Here is a 13,692-nt window from a genome sequence, read left to right as displayed (position 1 = left end):
GGCTGAGTTTAAACGGATTAAATGTGGCCGTGTTCAACTGCATTTGCTTGTTTAAATTCAGCCCATATAAACGGTTTGTAAACACCTTCCCTAAAAAACACCAGTAAATCCAGCAAATCCTTTTCATCAGTGTATTCTGGAGTAAAACATACTCATCATAACTCCATTTGACTTATAAATCCTAACCAGCTAAAATACACGGCTTCAAATGCGTCAACAAAAGCACCGGACAAAACCTGGCATCCGCGCACAGTCATTCACTGATCAGACAAAGGCGGCGCTCAGAATCGGTCATTTCTGAATAGCAAGCGCTGGTTCTGAACAGGCTGTTGACACTCTGCATGAAAATAGGAGATGTTGACCTTTCCTGCGCTCATTTTCTCCCCGTCTTTATGTTTTCAAATGCACAGTCGCCTCTTCAGCCGTTATCTCAAATAATTATCCCAGATCCCCCAGGGGCCTTCAGAAGATTCAGATCAGCTCCGGCTCTAATTAACCACAGCAGATCCCAGACCAGTCCATATAAAGCCAGTGCGAGCTCCCGAGCAAGTCACTGCACTGAAAACACACTGAATGCTTTACTTTTAGTAAATATTAGGGTTATCCAACGGCTTTCTAACATAGACAATGTGCACAGAGCAGGTTTGAGTAAACATGACAAAACAAAAGCACAACCTGAGGTAAGTGTATATGAACGTAATGATGTGAGCGTGTGTGTGTTGTAGCCATTGAATGCACATCTCTAAATTGAGTTTGAGTTTTGAATTCGGAGAGGAGAAAATTAAAGAAATTACAGTAAAAAGAGAATAAATAACATTAATAATGTCAGCAGGGTTGTGTGTGGGTTTAGTTCAGGACATCAGGGCTTTACATTAACACCCACCAACCCGCCAAATGCGGGTAGATTTCAGCTCTGGCGGGTTAGACAGACACCTCCACTAGCCACGTTGGCTGGTTGGAAATAATTTACATTTGTAGTTTTCTTAAAGCAGGGTCCGGCTATAAGGATGGCCCAAAATGTAATCTTAGAATCGAGAAGCAGCACGACTGACAAAGATAACTGTGTTCGCGTGAGCAAAAGCAGGTTAATAACTTATGAGAGGTTGATTACTCGCACTGGTGATGTGATGCGCGCGACTGTAATAAGCGTGCACGCTCCAACTTACTTGCGCAAAACAACCGCGTGTAGAGGAAGCGCAACTGGTGCGATCGGATCTCTTTAAAAATAAATAGACAAAAATATATATACCCACAGCCCTGGTGCTTTCAAAAGCACACGATTGAAACAAATATACATACATCCTTTTGTAAGCAGCATAACATTGCTTCATTATGAGAATAACTCCCCTTTGAAGTGTAGTTAACTGCTGATCTGGGACCTTTAGCCAGGACAGATTACTGTGCATATTTTAGATACATGACAATATATGCTTTTAAACGTCAATTAAAAAGTTTTGTTGAATAAAAAGTGCATGTATGCAGCTATATATTTGCTTGTTTTGACACATTTAAAATTTGTGGCAAAGAAACAATTATTTCTTTTTGGTGTGGTCAGCGATAAATTTGGTACATTTTTAATTTTCAGCCCTAAAAAAGTCATGTGAAATAAAAAACAATTGCATTGACAACCCATTTGCTTATGCACAATGAGCAAGCTCATACACAACACACACACAAAAAGTGAAATGAATGAGGAGGCATGTGGACAACACAACATCTACATCAAGTCATTTAACATGTCGAAGTCACATTTATGCGAATAAAATATATTTTCACAACAACAAAATTGTGGCTAGTGAAAATGGCGAGTGGCTAGTAATGTTGGAAATCTACTAGCCACAGTGGCTGGTGCTCAAAAAAGTTAATGTCAAGCCCTGGTTGACATGTATTAAAGGGATAGTTAGATGTAGTGTAGTAATGGCTGCATTTGAGTATGTTCACAGAAATACAGCACCGGCTATGGTGTGATGTGAACAGCTAATAATTAAAGCATGTCCATGCCAAAGTTCTGTTGTAGGATCTGATTCTCTCCTCAGATGCCAAAGTCAACATCAGGGACTATCACGGGAAGATGGCGGCTCATTATTGGAACGGCTGCAAGGATGTTTTCGCCGAACACAAAGCTCAATCTGGCACGTTAGAATCCTCGAGTTACATCCATTTAACCGCTTCTGACTTTAGTTTGTGTCTGGATTGTTCTGAGGTGATTGACAGCTGTTTTTCTCCAATCAGCTGGCAGCTGGCCGAGGGGAAGGCGGAGCCAGAGCTACATGCAGCTGTCGGTTCTGCTGTCTCGCTCTCAGAGTAACAGAAACATCAGTGCAGAGACGGACGGATGTCCACTAAACCACTCTCCTTCATCCTGATACTTCACACAAACACACCACTCACACTGTACACCATAGCTTTTTTTTAAATGTGTTTAAAGAGCAGGTCACATGGTATTTAAAAGTGTCCTAATATAGTCTCCTACAACACATTTGCACACAGTTGAAGTCAGAATTCTTCGCCCTCCTGTATATTTTGTCCCCCAATTTCTGTTTAATGGGGAGATTTCTTCAGCACATTTCTAATCATAATAGTTCTAATAGCTCATTTCTAATCACTGATTTATTTTATCTTTGTCATGATGACAGTACATAATATTTGACTGGATATTATTCAAGATACTAGTGTTCAGCTTAAAGTGACATTTAAAGGCTTCACTAGGTTAATAGACCCTTTTCACTTCACGTTTTCACTTCACGCAGTGTGTCGTTACTTCCGCCTACACAGAACTCCACATGGAGAACTCACCCAGTCAGCTGTATATTTACTACAGAAATGGTTAGACTGTGACAACAATCTAAAAAAATGTATAGATCAGCCAGATTTCCACTTGAACCAAGAAAACGGGACTTTAATCGGATTGTATTGCTTGGCGTCGCTGTCCTTACAGCGGATGAAGTTGGTATGTACCTGTCAGCATTTGTCAAATAAAGAGTTCAGATGTTTACACGGGTGCTGAACATTTATCATGTCAAATGTATTTTTGTTATTTCTTTGTGTCCCGAAGAATAAGAAATGAATCAGACTGTGGGTGTTTTACTGTGGTTGTTTACAGTGGACAGCTGATTGACAAACACATTCATATTATTCACTTTCTACCGTTCAGTTCTCTACTAGTTTTGAGCTCTGCTTAGTTAGTTTTTTTCTATAAAGGCATTTTATTCATGAACAAAACATTTATGTCTATTTGATATTCATTTTAAATAAAATAGAATAACAATGCTGTATGTAAGTCTTATTTATCAAACTAAATCATTATAAAAATTTACTGTTGCAAAATAACACCAAGAAGATTGCATTTTAATTTAGTAATGTTAGATTATCACTTCATTTGTAACATTATTAACTAAAGGTAGTACAGATATTAAATTCATCTTTCATTCATTCATCTTCTGCCGCTTTTCCGGGGCCGTGTCGCGGGGGCAGCAGTCTTAGGAGAGAACCCCAGACTTCCCTATCTACAGACACTTCCTTCAGCTCCTCCGGGGGGATCCCGAGGCGTTCCCAGGCCAGCCGAGAGATTCCCTCCAGCGTGTCCTGGGTCTACCCCGAGTCCTCTTCCCGGTGGGACATGCCTGGAACACCTCCCTAGGTAGGCGTCCAGGAGGCATCCGAAATAGATGCCCAAGCCACCTCAGCTGACTTCTCTCGATGTGGAGGAGCAGCGGCTCTACTCCGAGCTCCTCCCGGGTGTCAGAGCTCCTCACCCTATCTAAAAGGAGTATGCCCTGCCACCTCTCGAAGGAAACTCATTTCGGCCGCTTGTATCCGAGATCTTGTCATTTCGGTCATGATCCAAAGCTCAAGACCATAGGTGAGAGTAGGAATGTAGATTGACCGGTAAATCAAGAGCTTTGCCCTTCGGCTCAGTTCCTTCTTCACCACAACGGACCGGTACATCGACCGCATTTCTGCTGCCGCTGCACCAATCTGGCTGTCAATCTCACGCTCCATCTTTCCCTCACTCGTGAACAAAACCCCAAGATACTTTAACTCCTCCACCTGGGGTAAGGACTTTCCTCCAACCTTGAGATGGCAAACCACCTTTTTCCGGTGGAGCACCATGGCCTCGGACTTGGAGGAGCTGATTCTCACCCCAGCCGTGTCACACTCGGCAGCAAACCGCCCCAGTGCATGCTGAAGGTCCATGTCTGATGAAGCCAACAGAACAACATCATCTGCGAATAACAGAGATGCAATCCTGTGTTCCCCAAACCGGACCCCCTCCAGCCCAAGGCTGCGCCTTGAAATTCTGTCCATAAAAATTATGAATAGAATTGGTGACAAGGGGCAGCCCTGCCAGAGTCCAACATGCACTGGAAACAAATCTGACTTACTGCCGGCAATGCGAACCAGACTCCTACTCTGTTCATACAGGGACGAGACAATCCTCAACAGATCACCTCTGACCCCATACTCCCCGAGCACCCTCCACAGAATGCTGTGAGGGACACGATTAAATGCCTTCTCCAAGTCCACAAAACACATGTGGACTGGTTGAGCATACTCCCATGAACCCTCGAGCACCCTGGTGAGGGTATAGAGCTGGTCCAGTGTACCACGGCCCGGACGAAAACTGTTCCTCCTGGATCCTAGGTTCAACCATTGGCCGGATCCTCCTCTCCAGTACCCCGTCATAGACTTTCCCCAGGAGGGTGAGGAGTGTGACCCCCTATAGTTGGAGCACACCCTCCGGTCCCCCTTCTTAAAAATGGGAACCACCACCCTAGTTGCCCAGTCCAAGGGTACTGTCCCCAACCTCCATGCGCTGTTTTAAAGACGTGTCAGATATTAAATTAAACCCACCCATTAGGTTGCGGTAGGCCAGTCCTAATTCATTCAAATGGAGAAACTGAAAACAATAATAGATCATTAAATAATAATTGATAAATCTGATTGCGTTTATAGACAACATACCAGCTATATGTGAAGATTGAATTAAACATTTTACTCAGGCTGGAACATTTACATATAACAGATAATATACATTTATATTCATAGCAGCATTAAAGCAAAAATAAATCTATTATTAATTGAATAATATAAAACTAAATTAAATAAACTTAATAAGTGAAAAGGTTGCAAACATATGGTTAAGCAATAGCTTATTCCTATTCTTAATAACTTAAGAAGAACTTAGCAGTTCAGTATTAAAAGAGAAACATTTAGACACGTCCAATACTTTAATAGTCTTAAATCACAATGTGCGATGTTTATATTTTCAGTTTTAAAAGTCTCCCATTCATTCAGAGGTAAACTGGATCTAAAAATACACTGCATTGCTGATAGGAGGAAGTGAAGTGACGTCATTGTGAAAAGGGTCTATTAGGGTAATTAGGCAAGTCATTGTACAACAGTGGTTTGTCCTTTAGACAATCCAAAATTAAGGATTGCTAAACATCATTTGGGAAATATATATATATATATATATATATATATATATATATATATGTGTGTGTGTGTGTGTGTGTGTGTGTGTATGTATGTATGTATGTATGTATATGTATATATATATATATATATATATATATATATATATATATATATRTGTATATATATATATATATATATATATATGTATATATATATATATATATATATATATATATATATATATATATATATATATATATATATATATATATATGTATATATATATATATATATATATATGTATATATATATATATATATATATATATATATATATATATGTATATATATATATATATATATATATATATATATATATATATATGTATATATATATATATATATATGTATATATATATATGTATATATATATATATATATGTATATATATATATATATATATATATATATATATATATATATATATATATATATATATATATATATATAAATAAAATCAACGGTACATCTAAGCCTCAAAAATCATTGTATTTTTCTTGGAATAAGCACTCATAATCATCCAGTCCCAACACAAGCTCACGGCAATTCGTAACATTTTGATTTAGTGGCTAATTCATGTCAATTTGTACGATCTAATTCGTACAATTTAGTACGATTTGCTCATCACCTAATGACAGTTGGGTTTAGGGGTGGGGTTAGGTGCCACGCCTCCTTTTAAAATCATACAATTTTGTACGACTGAACTCATACAAATTCGTACGAATTAGCCACTAAACTAGCAAAACGCAAAATGTTTTGTCGTGGGATCAGGCTGCCAGTCCCCCTCTATCAATGCTGAATTATTGATGAGAGTTGACTTTGTTTGTTATATTATTTGAGTGTTGTTGAGATATTTAAATGAGTGATGTGACTGTAGTATTGTAGAGTAGTTGCACCTGATCAATAGCTGCGTCTCAAATGGCACACCATACACCCATGCACTATGTACTTGTGCACTTACACACTCAACAGCATAGTATGTGTATGTAGTGTCGTCCCAAATGGAGCACTAATGTTTTTTTACTACGCGGAAATTCAAACCGTTTCCCTGATGACGTTTAACGGTTGCCAAATCAGTGAAATAAATGACCAAACTATCAAATAATACCTGCCGTGAGTATAACCGCATTCACCATCGGGAGGTGCTATAATCACTCTCGTAGGAGAATTTTGCTTTCACCATCCAAAATAAATAAAGTCATCAACATGTGCGTCCGATAGCTCCGCCCCTTCCGCTACGCAAGCAAACCTGTGGTCGTTGAGTGCGTGAAGTGTCCATCATTACACACTTCACTTTAGCGGCTGAATGAGTGCATCATCCGGGTAATTAAAGTGCACTTATTATTTTTAGAGTTTTCAGTGTGAACACACTACTTACACTATTCATACTACAAAATGACGTAGAATAGTGCACAAGTATGCGATTTGGGACGCAGCTACTGTTACCCTGATGAAGGCAGTTCCTAGGTTTTTTAAAGATTAGCCATGTGAATAATATTTTAGGAAGCCTTGGGCTGATTTTTGTTGTTACTCAGTTGCAGTAGTTTGCTTATTTGTAATTTGTTTCTATATACCACTGAATAATTCCATATACGTTTACATTTTAAAGTGTGGAGTGCTGTAAAGTGCATAGGGTTTTCACTATGGGTCGTCTCTCGTCCATATCCTATTCTTCTCCACCTTCCCCTAATCTTTTCCTCCGTTGTGTGTTTGAACATGATCTCTCTCTGCGGCAGCCTGTGAGGCGTATTGTTCTCGCTTATCATCCAATTCACTCCCACTTCTGCAGCAGCCAGAAAACAAACATTTGCAGAGCGAAACAAGTCGTTTAGCATGGGTGTAATTGATACAACAGGGTTGCAACTACATAACTACACTCCAATCAGGGCCAATCAGATGTGTTTATCCCTGCCTTCTCTGGATCTCTCCCTCTGCTTCCCTCAGGTGGGCTTGAAAAACTGTCTGAGGTGCAAAAAGAGCAAACCTCTGCCCCGGCACCCAAAATGCCATATTAATCGCAGTGGAAGCGCTCTGTTTTTTAGCATTATGAGCTGACAGGAGCAGTATCTATTTCCACACTCGCTGTCTTTGGGAAAAATCAATAGAAAGAACCTGGAGAAGATATCGCTTTATCTAAACACATTAATCAGAGACGGCGTTATCAGCGTACGCGAAGCTTTATTATGTAGATCTGATTCATGTCTTCGATAAGGCACAGAGGAATTAATCACGGATCAGCTCTGACTGGTCAAGATTTTACTGAGAATAAAAAACACTGAGAATTACTAATAAAACACCATTTTAAGGTGATGAATGATTGATGTGTTGCTAAGGTGCTATATGGACGGTTGCTAGGGGCTTTTGAGGTAGTTTCAGACTTGTTTAATAGTAGTGTTTAGCTTATTACACAGCAACACTAACAAAACAACAGTAATAAGTGAGGGGTTTTGATTAGCATGTTGCTAGATGGTTGATAAGGCCTTTTGATTTAGGTTCTGAAGTGTTTATTAGAATTATATGCAAACGCTGTCTAATGTACGGTTGGCTCTGGGTCGCCGCTGGCTGGTACGGGCCCTATGACAACATTCTCGTAGAAACTGGTTTGGTGGGTATGGCGATGTTCATTCATTCATTCATCTTATTGTCGGTTTAGTCCCTTTATTAATCTGGGGTCGCCACAGCGGAATGAACCGCCAACTTATCCAGCAAGTTTTTTACGCAGCGGATGCCCTTCCGGCCGCAACCCATCTCTGGGAAACATCCACACACACACATACAATACGGACAATTTAGCCTACCCAATTCACCTGTACCGCATGTGTTTGGACTGTGGGGGAAACCGGAGCACCCGGAGGAAACCCACTCAAAGGCAGGGAGAACATGCAAACTCCACACAGAAACGCCAACTGAGCCAAGGTTCGAACCAGCGACCTTCTTGTAGTGAGGCGACAGCACTACCTACTGCGCCACTGCCTTGAATATGTCGATGTTGTCACAGATAAAAGTAAAGAGTGGGGCGTGGGTGGTTGGGTGTCGTGGACAAAATTGATCAAGTGGGGGATGGGTCGTGGTGGGTTTTTGGGTGGAGGTTAGGGTGGGGGCGGAGGTAGGGGGTGTTGGAGGGGTTGTGATGCAAACTAAAACGAAGTTGGTGAGATTAGAGGGCCCCCTAATGGCCTGGTACACTCTCAGAAGTAAAGGTACAAAATTGTACCTTCTACATTTGCACCATTTAAGAGACAATTTTGTAAAAAACTATTGTGAGAAGCTTGTGGAAGGATACCCAAAACATTTGACCAAAGTTATACAGTTAAACAGCAAAGATAAAAAAAAAAAATACCAAGGAAACGTGTGTAAACTTTTGACTGTCTAGAAATTAATAAAAAATTCTCAAAAAAAAAAATTCTCTTATTATTCTGGCATTTAGCAAATGTAAATCATTTAGGTAATTCTAACTAATGTTCCAATCCTGTTTTCTGAGCCAATCAGTCGGCATCAAACCTCCCACAGAGTTACACGGGCAACTGCTAACGGTGACTGTCTAGTGCCAAAGTGTAAGACCTTGTTTGGTCAATCTGTCTTCTCTGTAAAGGGAGCCAAACTGTAGAATGATTTACCGGTTAGCTTAAAATCAGAAAGTAATCTAAATATTTTTAGTAGTGCTCTTAAAAAGTGGGTAAAAACAAAACAGCAGTGTTTGCACTAATAGTCTACTGTTAGTTTGTAGGATCATGTCACCTTTGCTTTTGCCTGCAGTAATTTTATGTAAAGAATTGTAATGTTGTGTATGTTTTATTCTATTTCTATTTTGTCAATTTTAAGCCTCCTGTGGACAGGTGTTGAGAATTAGCAAGTTTGCTAAAACACTTAAACAAATGCATTTGGTTGTCCAGTGTAAATGTGATGTCCATATCAAATAAATAAATAAATAATGGACCTAAAATAGCAAACGTTTAGTGATTTACCATCAAACATTTTCAAAAATGGTTATGTTCCTTTTTTTTTTGTAGAGTGCATGTAAGCTTCTGCCTTCAACTGTAAGTATATAACTTTACTCGCATGGGAAATGGAGGCCACGTGAATGGTTTGTGAGCACAATTAAGTGCACACAGCATCCCATATCATCTGATAATTGTAAGAAATTATTCCAAAAGGCAACTGACTGTGTAAAGCCACATAAAACAACACAAACATGTGATGTATATGCAGAGTTCAGCAGCTAATCAGCCGGAATCAGCTAAGGTGACGACAACCAGAGAGACCTAGCTGTCACTCAAGTGGCCACGCCCTTAATTATGCAGACTTAATAAAACTTTATATAAATGAAACAGATGAGTTCACCCCCCTCACAGTTCTCATGAAGAGTAATGTTAACTATGAACCAAAATCATTGTTTGTACCAGGCTGTAAACACCTTTTTTTTCTGCTGTAAAGTCGGCCGTTTTAACAGTGGACTCTATTATGGAGCCAGGACTAGTGGATTTTCGATGAATTGCAGTTTCAGTTACTTCAGTATTTGCTTCACGAAGGAGAGGGGGACGTTGCCGCTTGGTCTACACAGCTTAAACACACACTGAAAAAAATATTCATTGGATTTACCCAGTTTTTTTAAGGTAAGTGCCTGCAAACAGTTTATATGAGCTGAATTTTAACACACAAATGAAATTTAGTTATGCTTACTTTTTAAACCTAATTAGTTTGTTTAAATTCAGCCCTTATAAATATACCTTTAAAAATGTAGTAAATCCGACAAATGGCTTTTTGTCAGTGCAGACCCGCTGATCATTACAGAAATCTTCCAGAATATTTCAATCATAAACATGCACGTCCTCAATAATCAGATGTTTTGATGTCAATAGTATGCGTCAAACATGCGCAGAGATCTCCACAGTAACCAGCAAAACTGTTATTGTCAATCGCGCCGAACAAACATCGCATAAATAACTTCAGAGTTTATCAGTCATATTCCAGCTGAGTCACTCCATCAAAACACACTCAATCAAACAAACCCACAGCACTCCAGAAAACACACCTCTCACTACACCGACAGCATCTTCACAGAGCTGATAAGTGCCATTAGCGCTCGCTTTGAAGAGCTCGGCAGGTGAGTCAACACTCTTACTCCGGTATAATGGTGATATTAGCGGTCTCAGGTGATTAATGATTGATGCAGCGCAGCTTTGACTCATACTTTTAACCCTCCTGTTGACTTACAGGCCAAAATGACCCAGGCAGGCTCTTTTATCTTGAGGTTTGGTGTCTTTTTCTTAAATTTGATTAGTTGAGTGCTAGAGTAAGGTTTTTTTTTAGAAAGTAAGAGAGGAGTGTTTCCACAGGTGGTTTGTTATACTTCATGAAAGCACAATGCATTTATTCACTATGAAGTGATTGTAAAAATGTGTCTGGTGCAGAGAGATGAAAGTGTGTTTTCTGCAGGTGGTTTTTTTAGTTTAGTTTAGTTTATTTGTTTACAGGGTCAATGCACATTAATAAACATTACTGTAAAATGTGCCAGAATTAGCCAAGAATGGCTATTTTTCATCCGTAGACCCTTTACAGAATGTTAAAAAGTCACACCTAAAATAGAAGCACAACATTAAACATTAAATACACTTTCATAAGAAATACAGTTAAAAAAGTAAAGAAAAGAAAAAATAGAAAAGAAAAAAAAAAAGAACAGACTGATGGGAGCAGAGGACAAAAAGCCAAAGACAACAGTACAGATGTGTCAAGAATACAGTACTAATGCTGACAATGCTGATTTGTCAATAACCAATTTCTAACATGAGACTGAAAAGAACGAAAAGTGCATGATCTTCTAATTGTTGGTGGGATGGAGTTCCATTCCCTAGCAGCTCTCACTGAAAATACAGATTGACTGAATTTGCTTTTTTTTTGAGAGGAATAATGCAGTCCCCTCTGTCACCTCCTCTAGTAGTTCGTTGAGCAGTCGTTCTAATATTTATAAACTGATTTAATGGTGAAGTCGGGTTATGTAAAGTCTTAAACATTAAACAGATATGTACATATGTAATTAAATTTTCCCAACTAAGCAGGTTGTATTTCTTTAATATTAAACAATGGTGATATTGAACTGATTTCTTATCAAGGGTTTTTATGGATTGTTTGTATAAAGATTTAAGTGGCTTCAGAGTAGTGATGCTGGCTTGGGACCAAGTGGTTAAACAATAAGTGATGTGAGAAATCATAAGTTAAAGCCCACTTACCTGTGTGAGGCACACTTAGAATTAATAAAATTTTAGGGTTGGCGTAAGTGGATCTTGGATTTACACACATGGGGTTTTGGTTGAGGACAAACTAAATATGTCCACATTTAAATATGGAAAAACTTGTTAGTTGGGTGCAACGACTTGCTACTGATCCACATTACATTACTCTGAATTAAAACTTAAAACATATCTTATATCTCATATCTTTGTAATAAGGCTTGGGATTAGTGATGCTAATTGTATGGTTAATATATAGAAGACTCTACAGCAGTGTTTCTCAACTGGTGGGTCGCGACCCACTTGGAACATTTTCAGTGGGTCGTGGAGTGTGTGATAAAAAAAAACAACAAAAGTTTAATATTTAACTTATTTTGCCGATATCAGACTTTTATTTTGAAAGGCGCGTGCGACAACTGTACCATTGGTATATGCCGAAGCATGCTAATGGGACTTTTAATTTGCCATTAACCTGGGTTAAACGCTTTCGGCGAACTGTATGCAATGCAAAAATCGGCGCGTTTAAGGTGTGTTTTCTTTAAAAATCAGCGATCTCCACTTGCTGAGTGATATCCGATATAAAGTGGGTCTCAGATTGTACAAGAAGCCCTGCATTACATTACATTTCCCCCCGCCATGTCTTTACAAAATGAGCATTTATTTTGCCCCAGTATACTCAATGGAGCTTCTGCGCTAGCCTGCCGATTTTGACAGGGCGCGTGCGAGTACACGGCTTTTTCCTCTCGTTTTAAGCTTGAGCAACTAAATAAATGCCAAAGTCTGTTTAACTGAATGTATTTTAATGACATTACAACATCGATGCTGTAAAAGGAACCATATAAAATGGAAAAAAGTTCACAATAACAGCTCACCGGAAGTTTATCAGTATGGGAAAAACACTAGCTCGGCATATATCCTTTTGACATGTGAAATTCCAGCGCAAGTACGACCCCAGAATATGTAAAGTGTAGATTTACATATATTGATGACAAAAAAGGCTTAAAAGCTCAGTGTGTCATATATAGTGAGGTGCTTTTACAAGAGAGTATGAAACCTAAATTAAAACAACATTTAGAAACCAAACATCCCAGTTGCAAGGACAAACCTGTGGACTATTTTCTAAGACGACTCCAATAGCTGAGGGCATCACAAAAGTGATGAACATCTTCATGTTCAAAACAAGTACATCTTACTGTGCTCACCGTGTAGCAAAGGCAACGAAAGCCCACACAAAAGCAGAACAGCAAATAACTGCTGATTATTGTAAAATGGTTATGATTATTTTAATAAGTTTACTTCAGTTTGCTGGATTCTGTTCAGTTCAACCAGATCAGTGTTAATGTTTTATAAACATTTCAGTTTAGTTAATGGTAACTTAACTATTCCTCACACTAACCACTGTTTACAGTATTTGACATTTTTACTCTGTAATATTTCTATAATTTGAGACATTTTGTTAAATGACAGCAGTAAAATAGTGTTTATTTTTAAGTCTTGTTGATTTTCTTATCATTTATCTGTCACTACTTGTGTATGTTAACAATTAAATACAAATGAATCATAATTCATAAAATTATATTATAATTCCTAAAAGTTTGAGTCGCGGCTTGATGACCATGTGAAAATGTGGGTGCCATGGCCAAACCAGTTGAGAACCCCTGATCTACAGCACATTGGTCAGCTGTAGTTGTTTTGAATCGTGATCTATAAATTGGCTGAAACACTGCACACTTCATGTTCACCTGCGTGTAAACAGTGATGGCATGTGGGAGCGCTGGCCTACATCTGCAGGTGCGCTGAGAAAAGCACACAGAGGATTCAGTGAAATCCAATTCTGATGTTCATGAGGTCTGTTGAAGAGCTCAGACACAATCATTGGTGTTTACGATGTGGTCGAGGATAGTTTATCAGAATTAAAGTCTGCATGAACCGTAAGCTGAGACTGTTTTTGTTATGTATTGTGATGCAGTCTAAACAGAATATTA

At 38.8% G+C, this 13,692-nt stretch overlaps 3 protein-coding genes and 1 long non-coding RNA gene across 11 annotated transcripts in view; 3 read left to right on the top strand and 1 right to left on the bottom strand.

The window, feature by feature from the left end:
* LOC110438397 (uncharacterized) overlaps positions 1-2,997 on the top strand; it is a 140,074-nt gene extending 137,077 nt beyond the window's left edge. For all 6 annotated transcript variants that reach the window (XR_012400545.1, XM_073943421.1, XM_073943422.1 and 3 more), the window contains 2 exons: positions 2,037-2,132; positions 2,233-2,997. Coding sequence is in view for 5 of the 6 variants with exons in the window: in XM_073943421.1 (XP_073799522.1) it covers positions 2,037-2,132; positions 2,233-2,366 (230 nt within the window). In the remaining variant the exon portion in view is untranslated. The remainder of the gene's footprint in view (positions 1-2,036; positions 2,133-2,232) is intronic.
* mphosph6 (M-phase phosphoprotein 6) overlaps positions 1-13,692 on the top strand; it is a 365,175-nt gene that overhangs the window by 81,759 nt on the left and 269,724 nt on the right. The window lies entirely within an intron of this gene.
* The window catches only part of LOC137489387 (uncharacterized), a 135,162-nt gene that overhangs the window by 8,057 nt on the left and 113,413 nt on the right, over positions 1-13,692 (bottom strand). The window lies entirely within an intron of this gene.
* The window catches only part of dus2 (dihydrouridine synthase 2), a 255,375-nt gene that overhangs the window by 204,601 nt on the left and 37,082 nt on the right, over positions 1-13,692 (top strand). The window lies entirely within an intron of this gene.

This window comes from Danio rerio, chromosome 25 (genome assembly GCF_049306965.1).
Source record: "Danio rerio strain Tuebingen ecotype United States chromosome 25, GRCz12tu, whole genome shotgun sequence".
NCBI lineage: Eukaryota > Metazoa > Chordata > Actinopteri > Cypriniformes > Danionidae > Danio > Danio rerio.
The sequence above is the reverse complement of the archived record's forward strand: the minus strand, read 5'-3'. Positions and strand labels throughout refer to the sequence as shown.